The sequence below is a fragment of the Triticum aestivum genome, chromosome 3A (genome assembly GCF_018294505.1).
Source record: "Triticum aestivum cultivar Chinese Spring chromosome 3A, IWGSC CS RefSeq v2.1, whole genome shotgun sequence".
Classification (NCBI taxonomy): Eukaryota; Viridiplantae; Streptophyta; class Magnoliopsida; order Poales; family Poaceae; genus Triticum; species Triticum aestivum.
The window spans coordinates 25,233,718-25,257,511 of record NC_057800.1 but is presented as its reverse complement, the minus strand read 5'-3'; the positions used below and the strand labels follow the sequence as shown (position 1 = coordinate 25,257,511).

The window sequence follows — 23,794 nt, the reverse complement described above, 5'->3', positions numbered from 1 at the left end:
ACAGTCGACATAGTGGTGCTGGTGGTGGTGCCATTTTCCTAAAACAATTTTATGGACAATTATAATCCTAATTTGGCCCCTATTGCCTAAGATAATTGTTTAAACAAACAAGTGGCAAATTTAATTAAATTGGCACCTACATTTTGCCAAAAAATAACTTATTACAAAAAAACTAAATCGAGCATACTAAATCAACTAAATCAACTAGCATACTAAATCCACTAGCATACTAAATCAACTAAATCAAAATGTTCTAAATCAACTAGCCTACTAAATCAACTAAATCAACTAGCCTACTAAATAAACTAAATCAAAATGTTCTAAATCAACTAAATCAACTAGCCTAATAAATCAACTGAATCATATCAACTAAATCAAAATGTTACATATGAAAGCCTACTAAATCAAAATGTATCAGGGAGGAGGGACAAGGAGGGGCGACTCGAGGAGGGAGAAGATAGTAGGACGGAGGAGGAAGGCGGAGCGAGGAGGGGGCGGCCGGCGGCGAGTGGAGGGAGGACGGATCGAGGAGGAAGGCGGAGCGAGGAGGGGCTGGCCAGCGGCGAGTGGAGGGAGGACAGAGGAGGAGGCCGGTACCGAGTCCAGCGAGGAGGATGAGGCGACAGCGGCGCAGATCGGGGGAGGGGCGACGGGGGAGGACCGGCGGCGCGGGGGGTGAGGAGGAGACCGAGTGAGTGTGTGTGAGTGTGATCTGTGGATGAGGCTAGTGAGTGGGGGGTGGAATGGCATAGCAGTACTGCGCTATAGGGAAATGCGCTACTGCTAAACGACCTATCAGTAGCGCCTTTCGGCGTGAACGCGCTACTGCTATGTGTCAGTATGTAAAAATAGACATAGACATAAAAAATACATTGATCATCAATGGTCTTTTTGTGTACAATCTGATTTGTCAATAGGAATCCTCGCCGGTTGGTTTAAGAACTGACGAGGATTCCTATTGCGGCCACAGATCCTACACATAGAGTTCAATAAAGACCAAGTGCTTGTGAAAGTTGTAGAAGAAACATACTTAAGGTGGGTAAAACTCTCTTCACGGAGCGAGGTAGGACTAAATTTTTGTAGTTAATTTAGCAGTAGTGATTATTGCCTGAATGCGCTACTGCTACATTATGTAGCAGTAGCGCTGTTTAGTTTAACGCGCTGCTGCTATAACTGGCCTCACGGCGGCGTCGTGGGAATTTTAGCAGTAGCGCTTGTTGGAGTGCACGCGCTACTGATAAACTTGTTTCATCAGCAAGTTTCTATGGCCCGCGCTACTGCTACTTAGCAGCGCCTGATTTTAAAGCGCGCTGCTGGTAAGATTTTGTGTATAGGCTTTTCCCTAGTAGTGCCTGGTAATGCTTGAACCCGCTCTACCCTCTTTCCCTCCTCCTGTTATCTTGAACTGGTTTGTATTTCCGTTCTTAGTAATGGAAAGGGGTAATGCCCGGTTCAAAAAAATATTATATCTAGAAGCAGCACAACAGGGTTAAACACCAGAATCTTGAGTTTAATTTGATTAAGCTGCATTGTCTTGAGGCCTGGCTTACTTGTCTTTGTCTATCAGCCAGCTCATGCATGCATGGGAATCTAACTCACTGGTATCAGATCTGGTTATTAACAGAACAATAGGAGAAAAAAGAAAAAAAATCATATAGAAGCACATATGAGAAGATTCATCGAATCTGCATGACTTCACAGAAAAGATACCTTTACCTGGCACCATCATGTTTGTTGGACAGAAAGAAGAAAATCAACCTCTTGTTAATGTTTAATTATCGTGCAACTCTGTTAGGCGTGCAGTGCTGCTGTACTACTTAGGTACACAGACAGTACGATTCTCCTTAAAATGCACCTATTTTTTCCTTACAAAAGTAACTAAAACATTTTTGTCAAAAGAGCACTACTACTGAAATAAGATGTTCTGCATGCATAGAAAATGAGGATTAAACATACTCAAGTCAAGCATTGTGACAGGTTCTCAACATGAACATGAACATGCAGTGACAGTCATATCACCTGGGCTGGGCACCATGCCACTGCCCTAATTAAACCCTAAAATAAACATTTCTCTTTCCCCTCCCCCCTCCTATCCCTCTCTCTCTTTCCCAGCTCCAACCCCAAACACAAATTAAACCCTATATTTACTTGTAATTAAGATTCAGCCCTGGATAATCAACATACTCATCTTGAACCCTATATTTACTTGTAATTAAGAGTCCATATCTCTTGACTAGAACCACACCAAACCCATCTTGTGTTATGTATCACAGCAGATGCCTCTGGTGTGTGGTGTGCCAACTGTTCATGTTCTACTTCTAGTGCATGTATTGAATTTGCAATGTGGAGTTCCCAATCATGGGATGGTTGAGTTTCTTAGACACAACTGTATTAATTCCTTGTGGACAAGTTTCTTTGGGACTTGAGGGAATGCCTTCAAGGCTAGCTCCTTGTGGACGTGTTCATCATCGAGTTGTCCAGCTTTCTGTAACCCCTTTGGTTCTGAACTTGAAGTAGTTAAGAGGACATGTTTTGGTTATGTGGGGCTTCTAGGCACATCACTGAGTTTGTTCTAGCAAGCGACAGTTTTATGTGAGCTATATGTGGTTCATAGCTAAATGTGGTTCAGTAGAGGCAGCTGCTCATCTGATAATGATCACCAGCTAAAGATGCCACTGCTCAAACAGACCAGCAACTGAATACTGGGGCTTTAAGTTGCTTGCAGAGACTACATAGCTCTACTCATTCTCAGGAGCCAGCACTACATACTTTATCCTATATTTTATTTTACTGGGATATAATAAAGAGCACCGTTTGCAATTAGTCTGTATCTAGTTGCAAACAGGACTGGATCCAGTTTCAGTCCTACATGCCTCTTACCTTGCAGGATAGTGGTAACAGCACACTGCTTGCAATGGTTAATGTCCAACAGAGTAGCAGAGAAGATGGAAAACTCACAGGTGCGAAGATGCAGTTAAAACAAGGTTACAGCATACACAACTATATTCTCTAGTGCAAAATAACTCATTTTCATCTTTAAACCATGGACAAATACATGATACAGTGCATTTTTCTTCAGTGTGTCCAGTGCATTTTTCCATCTATAAACCATGGACAAATACATGATACAGTGCATTTTTCTTCAGTGTGTCCAGTGCATTTTTTCAGTGTGTCCAAATCTTGCAGGTACCAAGTACTCCAATGCACATGGAGTACTAATTATTCATGTTTGCTAGGCACTACTCCCACAATTTTTTGAACCTAATTTGACCTAAATTTGAGAGGGATTTGACCTAAACCTAGCAAAAGAGAGAAGAAGAGGGCATGGCCGGGAGGGAGGAGAGGAGGAAGAGAGGAGAAGAGAGGCAGAGGGAGGAGGGTTACCTGACCACGATAAGGTGGTGGTCGGAGCGGAGACGACGAGCTTGGGGGAGGCGGGGATGGAGGGCCGGGAGGTCGCGGGCCTCCTCTCCTAGTGGACGTGTGGCGGCTCCGAGGCTCCAAGTCTCCGGCGGCTCCGAGGCTCCAAACCTCCGGCGGGTTTCTAGGGTTTCAAGGAAGGCGGCGCTCAGGGGGGAGGCGGCGCTCGAGGGGGAGGAAGGGGAGAGGAAGGCGGCGGGGGCGCGTGGGCGGCTGTGGCGCAGTGGGTTGGGGCAGCGGCGACCGCGGCGCGGTGGAGGGAGGGACGAGGGAGGGAGCGGCGCGGTGGAGGGAGAGGGACGAACTGTCTGGTGAGAGGGAGGGACCAGGGAGGGACGTAGTGTATGGATGGGGGAAGATTACTAATGGCGCACCCCATGGCGGTGCGCCATTAGAATGTTTTTTTATAGCAATGGCGCACCAGCGGGACCGTGCGCCATAAGTATTCTTTTTTTTAGATAGCAATGGCGCACCAGCCAGCTGTGCGCCATAAGTAAGATTTTATTATTATTATTATTTTGTTGCATCTAATAATTTTTTAGAAAATGAATATGAATATGAAACAGTAATAAATTTTTATAAAAATAGTAATAATTTTCTAAAAAATATCATCAGATTTGTTATTTCAAAATATTTATGAATATAAAAAAATCATCAAATTTGTTATTTGAAAATATGATGTTTTTTGAAAATATAATCAAATTTGTTTTTTTGGATTTTTAGTTGCATTCATTTGTGACGGTGGAGCGGGGGAGGGTGCGGGGGTCGTCGGCGGTGGTGGAGTGGGGGAGGGCGTGGGGGCTGCTCGGTGGCGAGGGGGATCTGGCAAGGGGGATCTGGCGAGGGCGGATAGCGATTGATATGGAGGGGGATCGAGATCGAGTGTCCTCATGAATATTCAATATTTTTTCATGAATTCAAAAAGTGCCCATGAAATTTAAAAATATTCATGATAGTTCAAAAAGTGCCCATGAAATACAATCGAGAAATGAAGACTACAATTTAAATACCATCGATCTTAGCTAGCTAGCTATCTGTTCACAATCTTCTTGCCCTTCTTTTTCGCGAATGGAGTTCTTCTGTGGAACGGACGTCCTTTAGGTAGGGTGGTCCTGCTTCTTCTTGTGGTGTATGCTGCTACTTCATCGTCATCGTCATGTTCGATCTTCGGGTCGCCGTACTTGTCGAAGTCTTGCTCATTGGCTACTCCATCCATTCTGATGATCTTCCTTTTGCCTCTCCTCATGACAACACGACTGGGCTTTGACGGGTCGGTAATGAAGAAGCATTGGTCCACTTGGGAAGCCAGTACCCATGGCTCATTTTTCGCGGTGACGTTTGCGCTCGCGGTCTTGGATTTGGCTTCGGGTATAACCATGGTGGTGAAATACCGGTCTTCTTTTAGGACGCTCTTGGCCCATCTGACACGGAACATCGGGACCTTCTCTCCAGCGTAGCTCAGCTCCCAGATCTCCTCGATCCTTCCATAGTATCTGTCCTTGTCGTTACCGGTGTAGGATTCCATCGTTACCCCGGAGTTCTGATAACCATCGCTCTTCATGTCCTTGTCCTCGGTGTAGAATGTGTAGCCATTGATATCGTACGCCTCATAGGTCATCAGGTTGTGCTCGGCGCCCTGTGACAAGGCGAATATGAGTTGTTCTTCCGCGGAAGAATCCTCATGTAAAGGGTACGACAGAAGCTTCTGCTTGAACCAACACGTAAAACATGAGTTGTGCTCTTTGATTATATCTCCGTCCGTCCTCGGTTGGCCTCGGTCATTGTACGTCTTCTCAATAAAGGTTTTGTGCTCTACCACCCAAGGATCGACCACATCTATGTGTTGTAGCGCGACTAGGTTTGCTCTTTCAAAGTCAGCGAGTCGACCCTCGAAGTCGACATGCATTTCGCGGCGACCCTCACGGTGACCCCATCCAGCGAGCCTGCCGAGGTGCCTGTTGACGGGCAGACCAACGGGGTTCTCGATGCCTAGATAATTCATGCAGTAGGAGATGCACTCTTCGGTCAGAAAGCCCCTGGCTATACTTCCCTCTGGACGTGACATGTTGCGAACGTATCCTTTGATGACACCATTCATCCTTTCGAACGGCATCATGCTGTGCAGGAACATCGGCCCGAGTTGGATGATATCCTCCACGATATGGACCAGCAGATGCACCATAACGTCGAAGAATGCGGGCGGGAAGTACATCTCAAGCTCGCATAGTATCACCACGATCTCTTCCTGTAGCCTTCTGAGTTGCCTCACGCCAACCGACTTCCGAGAGATGACGTCGAAAAAGTTGCATAGGACAAATAGTGTTTCACGGACGTGCGCGTCCATGATCCCACGGATTGCAACTGGAAGTATCTGCGTCATCAGCACGTGACAGTCGTGAGACTTCATCCCGCTGAACTTCTGCTTCGCTGGGTCTAGGTATCTGCTTATCTTCGCCGCGTAACTGTAAGGAAGTTTTACTCCTACGAGGCAGGTGAAAAACTGCTCGATCTCCTCCTGACTTAGAGTGAAGCACGCGGGAGGGTAGTCATTTCCGGTCTTCTTGGCCTTTTTTCCTTTGCGACGAATTTCTGTGTCCTGCTTCGCCTCATCATCATCACCATCATCATCATCATCATCATCATCATCATCATTAGCGTGAAGCTCCTGCCTGATGCCCATTGATTTCAAGTCTGCCCTTGCTTTCGGCCCATCTTTGGTCCTCTCTAGCATGTTGAGCAGGGTACCAAGAAGACTCTCGCACATGTTCTTCATGATATGCATGACATCAAGGCTGTGAGGCACACGGTGGATCTTCCAGTACAGCAAGTCTCAGAAAACAGACCTCGTTTTCCATACCTTCAGCAGCGGCTCTGGCGCCTTTCGCTTCTTTCCCGGCTCTGGCGCCTTTTGCTTCTTTCCCGGCAGTGGGCAATCTTTCCAATTTTTCAACAGCTCGTCTATTTCCTCGCCGCTCCTCGTACGCGGGCGTCTTCGGGGTTCGGTTTCACCATCAAACAGATCCTTGCGTTTCCTCCATGGGTCATCGTCGCGAAGCCACCTTCAATGTCCCATGAACACGGTTTTCGAAGACCGGGGATCTCTATCTAGCTGGCGATACGTTGTGTCATCCATGCACCTGACGCATCCAGAAAATCCGTGGACCACCTGCCCCGCGAGATATCCGTAACCGAGATAGTCGTGCACCGTCGTGAGCAGTGCGACTCTCATAGGGAAATATTGTTTCTCTGCGGTGTCCCACGTATTGGCTGGCGTTTTCCACAGCGTGTCTAGCTCCTCTTTCAGCAGCCCCAGATACAGATTGATGTCGTTCCCTGGTTGTTTCGGCCCTTCAATTAGCATACTCATGTGAATGTACTTCCTCTTCATGCACAACGAGGGGGGAAGGTTGTACATCCACACAAACACAGGCCAGGTGCTATGTGTACTTCTCTGGCTGCCAAACGGGTTGACTCCATCGGTGCTCGCGCCCAGCACGATGTTCCTTGGATCCTTCCCAAATTTTGGGTCTTCGAAGTTCAGCGCTTGCCACTGGCTCGCATCCTTAGGGTGACTCGGCATCTTGTTTTTTTATTTATCTCTGGATCATTTCCGTCATCTTCCCGCTTCTTCTCCTCCCTATCCGCGTGCCAACGCAGGAGCTTTGCTACCTTAGGGTCCGCGAAATACCGCTGCAGACGAGGAGTGATCGGAAAGTACCACACCGATTTTCGAGGAGCTTTCTTCCTCTTCTTGTATCGAGTGACGCCGCACACCGGAGATATGGTAGACTCCGCGTGCTCGTCCCGATAAATGATGCAATTGTTCATGCACACATGGTATTTCACGTGCGGTAAATCCAGAGGACACACGATTTTCTTCGCCTCCTCGAAACTGGTCGGGCACTTGTTCCCCTTGGGAAGACGTTCGTGCCAGAATGACATGTTCTCGTCAAAGTATGCGTTGGTCATTTTGTGTTTTACCTTCATCTCCAGAGCCAAGAGCGTTACTTCCAGGCGGGAATCCTCGAGCCTGCATCCTTCATACAATGGAGTAACCGCGTCTATCTCCAGTTGATCTAGCTTGGCTTTCTCTCGGGCGGCAGCTCTTGCGTTATCCGTCTGCTTGAAAGCAGCTCTTGAATATGAGGGTCCTGCACCCGGCCTCCATCGTCGTCTGCTCCGGCATCTTCATCTTCATGATCATGCCCTTCGTCTTGATCTTCCTCATCATCATGTCCGGCATCTTCTACATGATGACTGTGTACAGCATCACCGTCGTGATCATGTCCTGGAGATTCTTCGTCTTCTCGCCCGCCCTCGCCGCGGTGGTTGTCTTGCTGCCGTTCCTCATTTCTTGCCCGGCCCCCATGGACGACTTCATAGTCATCTTCATCACCTTGCCATCGATAGCCATCCATGAAACCACGCAAGAGCAGGTGGTCCTGCACCTGCCCGGAATCCGGATCCGCAATAAGGCTCTTCAGCTTGCATCTTCGACACGGACATCTTATCTCCGTCTCGTTCTTTTGAAGCATCTCAGCCTTTGCGGAGCTCAAAAACCTATTCACGATGCCTTCGGTCATCGTACGGACCATGGTCGCCTGCGGGGTAGAGCAAAACGATATTTTAGAACCAAGAAAAAATTTGGCATGACTTTCCCTAAAAATAGGACCAAAAAATGCATAGTGCCAAAATTCTCGCCGAAACGGAAGTGAATCAACATTTCGGCAAAATATTGGCAACTATCGCATTTCAAATACCGGTACCTGCAAACACAAACATATATGCAACACCACAAACATATGCAACACCACAAACATACATAGATCTAGCTAGGCCATAAAAAGTGCATGTGCACGTTGTTGGAGCGAGCTAGGGAGAAAAAAGTAGATCTACAACATAAAGATAGCTTTCCCCTTACTTACCTATCAAAAAAAGGTAATTTAACCACTTAATTTTAATGAATCTATGGTGCAAATGAGGTGAAGAGGAGGAGGCAGCCGACACAAGCTTGGAGAAGGAGGTGGAGGGAATGAAGTGGGGAAAGTGAGTGTGTAGGTGTGGCTGTCCAAAATATCTAGCTGGTCCCAGGTTACTAATAACGCACCACACAATCATGCGCCATTAGTAACCATACATACTAATGGTGCACCTGCTGGTGGTGCGCCATTAGTAGTTTTGCAAAAAAATAAAAAAATATATATATATACTAATGGCGCACCGTGGCATAGTGCGCCATTACTAGTTTGTGCGCCATTAGTAGTTTTGCAAAAAAAATATAAAAAAATACAATAGTGGCGCATTGTTTGGCTGATGTGCCATTACTAGTTAAAACTAGTAATGGCGCACTGTGCCAGGATGCGCCATTAGTATGTTTGGAAAAATGAAAAAAAATTGTTATTAGTGGCGCACCATGTGCCTGGTGCGCCATTAGTATATAGTAGTGGCGCACAGCATGTCTGGTGTGCCATTAGTGTCAATTTCATCTATAGTCTTTTTCCTAGTAACGTAGTCTAAGTTACTTCCCACTATACAGGTAAATACATGCATATCATGGACCCACAATCGACAACAACATCTAGAAAGCTCTGTCGCTTCACTCTCCCGTCTTAGGGCAAGCCTGCACGATGCAAAAAAAAAAACACCCTTTCCAAATAGTTTATAATAGACAGATACTTGTACAATGTCATCAGAAATACTTCTCCCACAAAATAAAATAAGTCGTCAGAAATACTTCTCCTGGAAAATACTAAATATGACTAATTTGCAGACAAGGACCCGCCATCTGACAGGCCTTGTTTTTGGCCCATCAGTGGTATGTGCATACCACTGACAATAGTTCTTCGACTAGCCTACACCTACAGGCAGATCCTTACTGGATTGATGTTACGGACTGAGTTGTCAAATCATGTTTGGGGATTAGGAAGGATGGGGTCCATCAGTTAAAAATCAACGAGAGCAGTTATTGGTGGAAAAAGAGTCCGTAAGCAGTAGTCCGTAGGGGATCCCGTAAGTCTAGCATTTTTGATAGTTCTTAGCCCAGCCGATGGAGATAAAGTCCCAAAGCCCACTCCATTCGATTTTCACCTCCTCGTCTCCTCCCCGAGAGAATATCACGTGATAACATGGTTTCGATGTAAATCGATGGAAGACATGTCAAAAACTAGGTTTTAAAGTTTAAATAATTCTAAAAAAAATACAATATGTTAAGAGTGTGATGTTCTTTTACCATGTGAAATTCTACGTTCAAACTAAATTTTGTTTGAGGTACAGAAAAATCAGCATTGAATTGTGTCGAACATGAAAAGTCACCATTGTTGAGTTAGTATTTTTCATAGCTCATAAATGATTTATGTTTGAAGTTAGAACTTTGCTGGGTGTAATAAGCCGCAGCGTCGAGCCTGGCACGGCTGGTGCGTGTATGGGCGCGCACCGGACGCATCGGGCGCGTCGGATCCGTGGGTGTGTGCGTGCGTAGGTGTGTGTGTGTGTGAGAGAGAGTGCGTGAGCCAGCGCGTGTGTGCACGGGGGCCATGCCATGCTGTTAGCGAGCAAACAGGAGGGGGAGACGGCGTCGGGCGCGCTGGGAGGCCGTGGCGATCGCGTACGGGCGCGGTGCCTGGGCGCGGCCAGAGCGCGGAGGACGTGGGAAGTGAGTGGGCGAGTAGGTGCGAGGCGTGGGCTTGCAGGCCGGTGCTCGCGGGCATAAAACCCTGGATCCCTCCTGTAACTTGTTGACACGGTCGAGTTCGTGCTCGAGGAAAGAAAAAAGCGTTCGTGCGCTGGAAAAAACCCCTGTGTCCACCACTACTGTGATCTTCTTCTTCCTCTGTCTTCTGATCGAGCCACGGCAGGCGAGAGTGAGTTGAGCGAGAGGGAGAGGAGAGCTAAGGCTAGGGAGTGGCGGTTCCAACAATTGGCATCAGAGTCACGTAAGGATCAGGGCGCGCCGGCGATGTCGATCGTCCCCTAGGGTGGCGGTGCGGGCGGATCACTGCCGCAGCTCAACGGCGACAACTACACGGCATGGGCCATCAAGGTCGAGGCGAATCTCGACACGGCCGGGCTGTGGGAGGCAGTGGTCGTGCCGGAGGACGCGGCTGCGGCCGTCATCGCGAAGAAGGACAAGCCCGCGCCCGCCTACCTCCTCAGTGCACTCGCGGAGAACCTGCTGATGTAGGTGGCATCGAAGAAAACTGCGGGGGAGTGGGCGAGCCTCAAGGCCAGGTACGTCGGAGCTGATCGTGTGCGGGCGGCTCGGCTGGGCACGCTGCACGGGGAGTTTGAGCTCCTGCGCATGGCGGACGCCGAGACCCTGGATGACTTCGCCGGCAGGCTCGGTGGCATGGCTGCGCGCTATGCTGCGTTGGGCTCGACCCTGGAAGATGCGACACTGGTCAAGAAACTGCTCGACTCGGTGCCGGACTGCCTGTACGCGGCGCTGGCCGGGATCGAGCAGTTCTGTGACGTCGACACAATTGCGTTCGAGGACGCGTTGGATCGGCTGAAGGCCTTCGATGAGAGGCTGCGTCTGCGCGGGCAGGACGGAGGCAACCATGGCGGCGAGCAGCTGATGTTCACTGCGGCACAGTGGCGAGCGCGGGAGCGGCAGCGCGGCGGAGCTCGGGACGACGACGATGGGACGCGCAGCGAGGCGTCGGGCTTCAGCCGCAATAGACGAGGCAGGTGCTACAAGTGCGGCGAGCGGGGTCACTTCAAACGTGACTGCCCGCAGTGGAAGAAAGCGTCGGCGGCGGAGCGTGCCTTGCTGGTCGACGGTGACGTCGAGGACGCTAGCCTGCTCTGAGCCGCGGCTTAGGGCGCGAATGTTGGGTGTAATAAGCCGCGGCGTCGAGCCTGGCACGGCTAGTGCGTGTATGGGCGCGCACCGGACGCGTCGGGCGCGCCGGGTCCGCGGGTATGTGAGTGCGTAGCTGTGCGTGTGTGAGTGCGTGAGCCAGCACGTGTGTGCGCGGGGCCACGCCATGCTGTTAGCGAGCAAACAGGAGGGGGAGGTCGCGTCGGGCGCGCTGGGAGGCCGTGGCGATCGCGTACGGGCGCGGTGCGTGGACGCGGCCAGAGCACGGAGGACGTGGGAAGTGGGTGGGCGAATAGGTGCGAGGCGTGGGCTTGCAGGCCGGTGCTCGCAGGTATAGAACCCTGGATCCCCCCTGTAACTTGTTGACACGGTCGAGTTCATGCTCGAGGAAAGAAAAAAGCATTCGTGCGCTGGAAAAACCCCTGTGTCCACCACTCCTCTGATCTTCTTCTTCCTCTGTCTTCTGATCGAGCCACGGCAGGCGAGAGTGAGGTGAGCGAGAGGGAGAGGAGAGCTAGGGCTAGGGAGTGGCGGTTCCAACAAACTTCACATGGCAATATAACATTACCCACTTAACATACTGTATTTTTTATAAAAAAAATGGTAGAAACTTGCAAACACGATTTCGATGAAGTTTTCATTTACACTATTAGGACAATTTAGATCAAACACTACAGCAATTCAACAAATATTTTTACAAACCATGAATCTGAATACATCAAATAAGCTAAATTAACAAATAATCCAGATGCAACAAATATCCCAATCAAATAAAATATTCAACTAAAATACACGAATTCAAAAGAAATATAAATACACTATCTCCCAGCTAGCTGGCAATGATGTCCAATGAGAATCTCCTTCAACAAATGATGGGAGTCCTAGTCTTCAGTCTTTCCAGTACACCCCAAGAAATGTGTGAATGTGGTTTGTGTGCCTGCGAGGCCTGATGATTGGGCAAATACTTTCATAGTCACTGGGTCTTTGCATATTCCTCTCATCCTCGATAAGCATCTTGTGTAGGATCACACATGTCATGATATTTGTCAAAGCATCCTTTTTCTAGAAAAGTGTAGGCCCCGGAAAATTTAAGACCTTGCTTGTGGCACTTGAAATGCCCTCTCAATGTCCTATCTCTGAGCTACTTGCGCCTTGGTGAAATGCTCGAGTTTTGTGGTTCTAGGATTAGAAATTGACTTAAAAAATGTTTATCAAGATGGATAGATGCCATCAGCCAGATAGTAGAGTTCTTCATACTAATGGCCATTCAACATAAAGTTGTAAGGTGGAGAAATACCATCAACTAGCCTTGAAAACATGTGAGCTCTCTGCAAGACATTGATGTCATTGATCCTGACAACCCCAAATGGCTATGGCAAATCGACAAATCTTCGGAAGCAACAACTTCAAAAATAAATTGTTGGATCATGGCAGTGCCTGTGAATTGTTATGCCAAGTTGCACGGGAAATTATTCCACCTTCGGTGCATACAGACAACACTCCCTAGCATCCAAGACCGATATTTTTGCTTCATGCGTTGATAGAATCCTTGTTGTCTCCCCGGCATGGATGCTTGCAAATACCGCTCTCCATAAACACTCGCCACAGTTTTAGTGAATACTTTCCTGCACTTTATGATTGCATATTTGGCCATCCAAAGATACTCCTCCAATGCATCTGCAGGAGTGTGATATGCAATCATCCAAATTGTTGCGATCACCTTTTGACAAGGGGGGAAATCAAGGATACCGGCAACATTCCCCCATTTCTGGAAGAAAAGTTCATTGGCTTCCATGTCGTCAGCAATTCAACGGAACAACCTTTCGGACATCCAGAAGCATCGCCGCAACACATACAATGAGAAGGTATGAACCGATAGAAAGTAACAACACATGAGCTTTTCGAGCCCTTCAATTTTGTTTCGGTGCACTGTCGCACGACCAGCCTGCGAACCTGCATGCTTCATCTTCTTTCCGATCGCCACTATCCATTAATTGAAGAACCATCAATGTACTTCGTCTTTTTCGTCATCCATGACTTCACTCTAGGATTTGGAGCTCCAATCCGACGATGGATCATCAAAAAAGTTGTGTGATTTTTTAGGAACTATTTCCTTCTTACTTGGATATTATCGGATTAAGTGAATAAAATTTTCAACCAACTAAAATTGGAAGTGGCATTGGTCCACAAACTAGTCAAGGCAAATTAATTTGCCCAAACCATATCTGTATATGGCATAAAATTATTTCTTTTTTGCGAGGGATATGGCATTATATATTATCTATCATGCCATTTGAAATAAATGTTTGAAAAGTACTTTTAAACATTTTTTTTCAGAAACGCCAGAAGATATATATTAAAATCATATGTATATTGTTTAGTAAAATTTCTTCAAACTTTGACCAAGCTGTATTTTTGTATTCCAAACTTTACATTGTATTGTTGTTTTTAGCGGTACTATTTTGCATTGTTGCTGTGGCGCAGATTTTAAAATTTTTATGAGGGATGCTGTGGCGCAGCAACTACAGTAAACTGGCCTGCGTGTCACCGTCTCTCGAACGAGAATGGCCTGCCTTTCGAACGATCGATTAGCCACAACGTGGGTCACGTGAGGTACGGTGTGGGCCCGCAATTGGTGCATTGGATCCAGTCATGTGCAATCAAGGGAGAACGTGGGTCACGTGACCGCATGTACGGCTTCTGTCGACACTTTTGTCCATCTGTCTAGTCATCAGACACGCATATGTGCACGTGTCCTTATCTGCTCGCATGCAGCGATGTCCGCTCGTTAGGTGATCCATCGGTGTCCCGAGGCTACATATACGGCTGGCTGCTATCTAGCCAGCTTCAAAGCAAACGCACAAGCAAGCTCAGTAAGCACGCCATGGGAATGAAGCGATGCGTCGTTCCTAGCATCCTGCTGATGCTTGCACTGCAGGCAGCCCTCCTCGTCGCCGGCGACGTGGATGCCATTCTCCTGCCGAGCCAAGGCCAAGGTGCGCGTGCGTCAACTCCTTTCTTCTCTAGTTCATGGCTTCAGGCGTCCATGAAAAACTGATTAACTGAGGGCTTGGGCTTGCAGACGAAGCAGCCATGGCGGCCAAGAAGAGGCCGTGGAAGTGCTGCGACCAGGCGGTGTGCACCAGGTCCATCCCGCCGATCTGCCGCTGCATGGACCAGGTCTTCGAGTGCCCCTCCACCTGCAAGGCCTGCGGGCCGTCCGTGGGCGACCCGTCCCGCCGCGTCTGCCAAGACCAGTACGTCGGCGACCCCGGGCCCATCTGCAGGCCCTGGGACTGCTGCGACCTGCCCCTGTGCACCAGGTCCAACCCGCCGACGTGCCAATGCATGGACGAGGTCGACAAGTGTGCTCCGACCTGCAAGACCTGCCTGCCGTCCAGGTCGCGCCCTTCTCTCCGCGTCTGCATCGACCGCTACTTTGGACCCTTCCCGCCCGCGTGCACGCCGTCAGAGGCTGTTGCCGCCGGCGGTAACTAGCACGCTCACGCGTTGATCACCCGATCAACGCCGTCGAGTGTCCTCTCCCGCCCTGCTGCAGCAGCAGTGTCTAAGAATAAAATAGAAATGGATGGCCTATATGTGTGGTGGACACACAATTATGAATAAGACAACGTGGCAATGTTCAATCTTTATCTTTATATAAACGAACGGTGCTGTTTTCTTCCGCTTCACATAGACTCTTTTCCTAAGAGGCAACGTGAACATATATTTTTGAGTTCTTTTATGATCAAAGTTTTAGAAACACACTAATAGAAATTAAAAAATGCATCGAAAATCCTGGATGCCGAAGACTTTTTCCTCTTACAACCATCGATAGCTGTGTCGTGAGTAAAATTTGTTGGTGTAGTCCTGGCCTCCATTTCAGCAGAGCAAACTTGTTTAGCCAAAGGATGAAGATGCACAACCACGTTATCCGCTCCGCATGCAGGCGTGTGAGCGGGCTCTCCTTTCCTTTCCACCGGTCAAACGTGTCTCCTTCCCTTTCCCCACATACAAACATTAAATACTAGTGCTAGTTTACAACCAATCTATTGTGCTAGTGGGCTTTTATGATGGCTTTAGGTGACATGGTATTGGTATATACTCCCTCCGTCCGGAAATACTTGTCACCAAAATGGATAAAAAGCGATGTATCTAAAACTATTGATGACAACTATTTTCGGACGGAGGGAGTAGCTAGCAGCAGACTTTCTTATTAACCATGCTCTAAGTGGACGAATGCACTAAAGGTTGTTCAAACTATTCAGGAAAAGACTCTCATGATTACAGTCCGGATATTTACGAAGGATTAAAAGCTATTAATTTTGGAATTTAGGATCAAACCCTAAGTAAAATGAAATATAATAATATGAATATATCTTGCTCTATTTTGAATTGACCGATTTTACATGGTGAAATCTCTTTAGAACCTCTATTTAGCATTCCAATATTATTAGGAACCTACAATAGTTATTCCATATATTTTTGAGTAATAAATCACATACTTACAGTTCAAACCCATTTAATCATTAAATGAAATTAAATTTCAAATAAAATACAAATATAATTCAAAAAAGGTTTTCAAGGGATGGCGGGGGTTGATGAGGGCTAACGGTGACGACGACCACACCGGAATGACTTCCATGCACGATGCATATATATCGTTGGTGTAGATCTCCGTAGCCGCGATTCAACATATGCATGTGATGTATGCGAAGAATCTGTTGTATGTATCATAGATACACCAGCTACTTATTCTACCTTGGTAGTTAGTGGCACCGACCCGTGGGACCCTGATGTCTGGGATCACTCACCATCACAAAAGCACGAGACACACACCCACACTTGAGACATTTTGCGCTGGAATCTCTAATGAGAAACCGGATAAACAAACTACCGCCATGGCAACCAAATAGCGTTGTTGTGGCGTAAAAAACATAAACGCCTAGTATATGTCATTTTTTCTCCTAAAAATACATAAAATCCAAATATATCACTGAACTGAAACCTCGTTAGCATTCCTCTTTACTTCTTGCAATCCCTACTCACTCAAAATTTATGGTTGAGCACAATCTCTATTTTCTTTCTTGCAAATCATAATCAAAACCATAGCCCACCATACATGAACTGTACAAGATGTCTAATCTCATTTTACCACCTATGAATGGAGTGTGCAGCCTCCTAGAAACCATCCCTTATTATAAAATAGAAAGATTGCACTTTGCATGAACATTTTCCTAAATCGGCCAGATCGGACCTATCTCACGTAAAACCTAGATCCCATCTCCTATATAAGGAGGGGGCGAGGGGGGCTCTCATTCCTATCTACATCTGTAGAACCATACTCTTGGTAGACTAATACTTCATTCCCATTGTAACCCTCGCACAAGGTACTCCACCATGAATACAAACACAAATCAGGACGTAGGGTGCTACTCCTTCCCAGATGCCCGAACCTGAGATAAAACACTCGTGTGATATCCGATCTGGTACTTCCAGCCACGTTCGCCACACTCCTGAGGGCACTGGTGGGTTTATGGCTTTATGCACCGTCGCCCGCCATCTTCAAGTCTAGCAACCAGCCACCCTATGGCAAGTACCACTTTCGCTGCGTGGACTGCTCACTCTGCCGGACATCGCCACTGTTAGCCCTCTTCAACGACCGACACCACACCGCACCACTCATGCGACATAGGTGACCACTCTAGTATGACTTCCATGCACGTTGTAGGTATATCATTGGCGTAGATCTCCGTAACCGCGGTTCGACATATGCATGTGATGTTTGCGAAGTATTTGCTGTATATATCATAGATACACCGCTAGGTACCTCTATCTTAGTAGTTAGTGGCACTGACCCATGGGACCCAGATGGCCAGGGTCACTCGACATCTTGCGCTGGAATCTCTAACGAGAAACCGGATAAACCAACAACCACCATGGCTGCCAAATAGCGCTGTAAACGTAAAACTCCTATTATATGTCAAATTGATATGAAAATGCATAGTATCCAAATATATTAAGGCAAACCTCGTTAACATTCCTCTTTACTTTTTGCAATCCCTACTGAGTCAAAACCTATGACTGAGCAGAATTTCTATGTTCCTTCTTGCAAATCATTATCAAAACTGTAGCCCAGCATACATGAAATGTCTAAGATGTCTAATCTCATTTTACCACCTATCGATGGAGTGTGTAGCCTCCTAGAGACCATCCTTTATGAAGCAGGAAAGTTCTGATGAAAAGGCTGCACCATGCATGAACATTTTGCTAAATCCATGGACATTTTTCATTCATAAACATTTTTCTGAAGTTCACAACTATTTTCTAAACATTGCATGAACATACTTATAAATACATTACCATTTTTAAAATTCATGTTTCTAAAATTTACGAATTTTTTTAAGATTTAATTATACTTTTCTAAAAACGTGAATATTTTTCAGATATCCATGGGCACCTTTAAAATTCATGGCTTTAAAAAAGTTATTAATTATTTTCTTACAAGTTTCGAGACTGTTTTTTGCGAAACAGTTTTTAAATGAAAAACTAAAGCAAACAGGAAATCCAGAGGAAAAAGAAAAAGCTAGAAAACGGGATGAATGTGCCGACGTAGACGCCAAACTGGGCCGGCCCTCACAGCCTCGCGTCTGCTACCTCGAGATCTGCCGCATTGAGCGCTCCTCCCTGTTTGGGGTTGGGCCCCGGCGGCGGCGAACCACCCGAGGCGGCACGCGACAAAGGCCGGCGAGGGCGGCCGCGTAGCCGAGGCCTTTGGTGCCGTCAAGGTCCACAAGGAGGGCAGCGTGGCGTTGCCCCAGATCTGGCGCTGGGGAGGATGGATTCGGCGCACCTGTCAGCTTCCCGGACCCGGGCAGGGCGCCCGGCCGCACCATGGCCGGCGATTGCTGCAGAACTGCGGCCATTGCTGCTCGGAGCGTGCCGATCGTTTCTGGTTAGTTAATTCCTCTTTCAATCATCTCACTTACAGCACTTATTTCTCTGTTTCCCCATCGTTCAGAGTAACCAAATACACTTGCTGCTGATCGATATTAACACTTAGGATTGCACATTTTTACTGCACACATCTAAAGCTACACATAATCACTTGAACCAATGAAATAAACCACTGTCAACCCAGATTAAAGACCATCATATGCGCATTGTACAGTACAAGTAAGGGAGTAACGTCACACAGTACAAGTACAAGTTTATAAACTGAAGTTTTGCAGGGATGTCCACAACCGATTTAGTCCAGATGACGAAACCATCGTGCAACAAGGAGAAACTAACTTGTCGTAACCGCACAAAATGCTCAAATTATTCAGGGTAAGACCCTCATGATTACATCCCAATGTATCAAGGGCCGTATGCATCGTTCTGATGCAGAGGCCGGGGTGAACCCCCTTTTCGAAAAAAAACATCCCAATGTATCAGAATAACAAAATAATATTAAAGTCTTACATTTACCACAATAATTTAACAATACTAAAGTTATAAATATATCAGAAGAGCTAAACATCTTCATCTCTTTTTTTTTTGAGTCGCTAAAATCTTCATCTTTATTTAGAGGTAAAACAAGACACACGATATTAACATTTGCTGCTGCAGATCATCCACACCCTGGTTAATAGTCAAGAGCTCTTCTTCAATGGATTGCAGCACAGACACTGCCTCCTTCGGAGAAAACGCTTATTCTACGGCTGTGTTCTCTGCAAAGCTTGCCCACTTCACGACCACAAAGACATAGACTTGATCGTACACCTTGTCAAAGAGCCGGAAGTAAGCAATTCTCCATGTCTTCTTGAACAGCAGTGCACAAAACACCATCCAGAGTCCCACCACAAATCCAAGCACAAGACCAAAGTAAAACGTCAGTGGATCAAATTTTTGGTTGCTGTTGGCGACATCTCCCTGGATGAAAGGATCATTTCCTGAACAATTCTTGTGGACAGGAGGCCCACAAAGTCCATTGTTGCCAATGTACATAAGTGACGGGTTCTCGGAATTGAGGGTGTCAAGTTGGCGGCCAGAGGGTATCCTTCCAGACAAACTGTTGTAGGACAGGTTCAGGGCGGCCAGAGATGTCAGATTTGACAAGCTCGATGGGATTTCACCAGAAAGCTTGTTCTGAGAGAGGTCAAGAGATACCAGTGCCTGCATGGTGCCAATCATGCTTGGAATTTCTCCACTCAATTGGTTTGATGATAAGTTCATATTCATTAGTGCAGCAAGCGAAGTGATGTATGTAGGAATTTCACCAGTCAGGGAGTTGCATGATAAATCAATGCTCACAAAATATGCAAGTGTTCTGCCAAATAAGTATATAAGTTGCTGCCCTTTTGTCTGTACTGACAATATATGTCCTAGCTGTTCAACATTCAGTATGCTGCTAGTGCGTAATTTTGTGGTTCCATGAGATTCAACAGAACCATCCATACCAACGGATTCCTGTTGTAATGTTCTCATAAATGTTAGGTTCAACAGATGCTGAGGTATTGCACCAGAGAAGCTGTTGCCTGATAGATCTAAGTATCGAAGATACCCAAGCTCTGTTATGTCAACTGGAATATTATCAGAAAAATTATTGTGGCTCAGTATGAGAAAATGTAAATTCATCAGCTTTCCTATCCATGCAGGTAATCTTCCAGAGAACTTATTCCATGACAGATCCAAGAACTTCAGACCTGTGTTGTTCTGCAAAAATGCTGGCATTTTTCCTGATAAACTGTTATTGCTGAGTATAAAAAATTGTATGTTGGGAATTTCAAAACATTGGGGAATTTCACCCTCCAAAATATTGTTCGACAAATCCAGATACACCAACCATTCAAGTTTGCAAATAGACTCTGGAATATACCCACCAATTTGATTTGAATGCACAGACAATACTTCAAGTAGTGAGGCTCCAAGGTTTGATGGTATTGTTCCTGAAAATTTATTGTTGGAGATGTCTAACCATGTGATATTATTTGGCAATGCAGGTATTGGGCCAGTAAACCGGTTTGAATTGAGAATGAGTTTCTTAAAAGCCATGCGATCCAGATCTGCTGGCAAGCTGCCACTTATTTGGTTGTTAGAGATATCCAGTGATGTGGCATGTGAAAATGCAGACCAAAACCAATCAGGAAACTCGCCCTTCAAACCGTTGCTTGAAATGTCAAGCCCGGTGGTTTTCAGCTGCTGAAGCCAAGGTGGAAACAGAGGACCCATCTGGCAAGATCCAAATGATGCATACTTCAGAGTAACGGGAGGACGCCAATCAGAACTCAGTACAATCTTCAAATTATTGGAAGAGATGTCTATTGCCCTTAAACTTGTTAGATTTATGAAGTGTTCTTCCGTGATCACTCCAGTGAAGTTATTTTCCCTTAGGGCCAGAGAATTCAGATTAATAAGAGAACCTATTTCAGTGGGTACAGTTCCACTGAGAAGATTGCTTGAGAGGAGAAGTTCAGTCATATACATCAATTTCCCAAGATTGGCTGGTATACTTCCCGTGAGCTGATTGTTATAGAGTGCAAGGGAGGTTAGAACTGTCATATTCCCAATCTGTGGTGGTATAGTTCCAACAAGGCTGTTTGAATAGAGGTATAGTATGCTCAACCTAGTGAACTCACTAATAAAGTCTGGCAGAGTTCCAGTGAAATTGTTGATACTAAGATCCAGCTCCTGCAATTTTTTCCAGGTGCATTGTGGCAAACTCTTCATAAGCACTGCTATGTCGCCATTTATGCCATTAACAGAGAGGTCGAGGATTTCCAAACTGCAAAGATTCTTATAGTATCCTGTCATCATCATGTTCGTGTTCTCATTGCGTGAAATATCAAGGACTTGAAGGTACGTCATGTTTCCTAGTGTGTCAGGGAGCTGGCCGAATAACCTGTTATCCCCAAGATCGAGGTACTTCAAGGTTGTCGCTTTCCAAAACCAACCATATGTGAGTGAGTGCTCAAAATCATTTGAGGACAGGTCAAGCTTCTCAAGTTTTGTGAGATTAAGGTGCAGAAGTGATTGGTTTGCACTATCAAGTGAACAGGAAGAAAGATGAATAACCCTCAAAGGTGGAATCATATTGAGGGTATGAGGCCAGTCAGCTATCCCTGAGAGCTGGACTCCGCTCATGCTAAGGAACTGCAGGAAAGGTAGCTTCGCCAGCCAGGTGATGTCCATTGAGTACATCATAGAATTACCAGTTTGGGCAAGGTCAAGATACTGCAACTTAGACAGATTTCCTAGCTGAGAAGGCACTCTACCGGCAAATGGTATACCAGAGAGGTCAAGGTATCTCAAGTTCGTCATGGAGCCCATTAAATTAAGAATTTTGCTATTTGGCCCTGGTAAACAGTTCATGCTAAGGTCCAGGTGCTCTAAATGCTTCAAGGAAAGTAGAGAGGGACTTATCTCGCCGAACAAAGAATTGTCATGTTCACATGGATCATAGTAGCCCCAGGGGTTGTCCTCCACAATTGTACTGCGAAGGTGAAGCTTGACGACATGGCCAGTTCGATTGTTGCAACCGATGCCTCTCCACCGGCAGCAATCTTGGCCGTCCCATGAGATGAGGAGGTTGGCGCTGTCGCTTGTAATGCCCTTTTTGAAGGAGAGCAAGGCAGCCCTCTCGGCCGGGATGCAGCCACCCCCATGGGCATGCGGATGCTGGGGTTGTAGTGCATCATTTGTGAAGAACGAAAAGATGCTTATGCTGATGAGAGCGAGCAAGAGATTGATTGTGCGACGCATGGTGGATGAATGATTGAGTTGTCTAGCTGGGTGTTAGTATTTAGTTGTGTACCAGAGGTATATATGTCCATAACTTGTCAAAGTCCCCGTGGATGCTTGTTCAATCATACAATATACAATATTGTATCATACAACTATACAATATTTTGTGCCCATCTGTGATGGGAGTCACCAACTACTCCACTAGTTGGCTGACTCCTGACTGCAACCGCACTGTACCGTTGGCATCAAAGTCAATTGATCCTGTTGTATATGTGGCGTGCACTCGACTAGGTACTACTCCAAACCTGACCAAAATTTTGTTGTATCTGTGATGGGAGTATCTGTGATGGGAGTCACCAACTACTCCACTAGAGAGAGAGAGAGAGAGAGAGAGAGAGAGAGAGAGAGAGAGAGAGAGAGAGAGAGAGAGAGAGAGAGAGAGAGAGAGAGAGAGAGAGAGAGAAAGGAGAAAGCTACTTGCTGCTGCAGCAGCCTGCAGTGGTTCACAATGACATGGATGGCCGGCCTCCTGCTACCGTTACAGCCTACCATAGCACTGCTAGCCTGTGTGGTGGTCAGTCTGTACCTGGCAATGTTTTAATGAATTTTCGAAAATTTTAATGACGTTTCTTTCAGTTTCAAGCAGTCTCTCTGTATCTCTAGATTGATAATTGAGTTTACTCAACTACAGCAGTAATTGTTTGTTTAACCAACTTATGTCCAGTCTTGTGACTATTTCGCACAACTTCGCAATCCCAACCTAAGTCTAAATCGACTTGAAAATACTTATGTTTTTCTGTTGCAGTATCTTTTTTTATCTGAATCAAAGAGACATTACCAGCAACCAATAATTAAAAAAATACCTGGTGTTTCGAACTAACTTAAATTGATTTTGTAGTGTGTTGCTAATTTCATTAAAGTTTCGTATGCAACAGTAGAAATCCATCGCCCTTCACATGTGTTTTTATCTTTGACAGGTTACATTCAGTTTGACTACCTCATCAGGAATTCAGGTCCAGACCCTAACCAGACGACAGTGCACATTTCAGTTCTACCATAGTTTGCCAATATATAGTTTACAGAGTTTTGACATCGACGCACATGAGTATGAATTAAGAAAGCAAATTTCTATCTCTGTCCCTGTTCTTTACCAAGTTGGTTGCCTCCGAACAGTCTGATTCAACTACAATGGGAAGATAAGTCCATTCTCTAGCAAGCGCCAAACTTCCCATTAAAGAAGAAATCTCCGCATCCGGTGCAACTTTACATGATAAAAGTTTATGGCAAGCTGTGAACATTATGGCCCCTGCATCATCTGGGTAACACATTTCCGGTCACTGCTGAGTAATCAGTTGGATCGAAGGAACCATCTGTGTTCAACATTCACCCATCCTTGGCCTGGTGGCACCCAGGGAATATTACACATCGCTGGCGCCTTTACTTGTGTTGTCTACGAAATGCAGAATCTGAATCTATAAGCATTGTTACTCCTGCTTAACTAGCATCAGTTTGTTGTGTTCTCCTTCGTGAAACAAAGTCCTCTTAGTAGTGTATTTGTTTTCTTCAGATTATTCACTCTTCAGGCCATCAACTTTTTAACCTGACTCCGTCTTATAAATCATATAACCTTCCCTTAGTTGATATAGGTGACAAAGTCATGACTGCTGGTGATGAGAAAGGTGCTGCTGCTGGCACGTGTGCATAGATCTCGAGGACAGGATTCTTGCTGGAAGGGAGAATGATGCCACAGTGCAGAAGTTACAAGACCACGATAAGGTTTGGTTTCAAGCAAAGACCTTTTTATTATTTTAAGGTACAGTATGATCACTT

The 23,794-nt window shown here is 46.1% G+C and overlaps 2 protein-coding genes across 2 annotated transcripts; one reads left to right on the top strand and one right to left on the bottom strand.

The window, feature by feature from the left end:
• Positions 1-14,065: 14,065 nt before the first annotated feature.
• On the top strand, positions 14,066-22,233 carry LOC123059969 (Bowman-Birk type bran trypsin inhibitor). Its single transcript, XM_044482530.1, has 6 exons — positions 14,066-14,235; positions 14,322-14,729; positions 17,918-18,194; positions 18,472-19,878; positions 20,224-20,830; positions 20,928-22,233. The coding sequence occupies exons 1-4, from the start codon at positions 14,124-14,126 to the stop codon at positions 18,539-18,541; spliced, it is 867 nt and encodes a 288-aa protein (XP_044338465.1). The 5' UTR covers positions 14,066-14,123; the 3' UTR covers positions 18,542-19,878; positions 20,224-20,830; positions 20,928-22,233.
• Positions 18,539-21,982, bottom strand: LOC123059968 (receptor-like protein EIX2). The gene has a single exon (XM_044482529.1). It carries the CDS (start codon positions 21,980-21,982, stop codon positions 18,932-18,934), a length of 3,051 nt encoding a protein of 1,016 aa, XP_044338464.1. The 3' UTR covers positions 18,539-18,931.
• Positions 22,234-23,794: the final 1,561 nt, after the last annotated feature.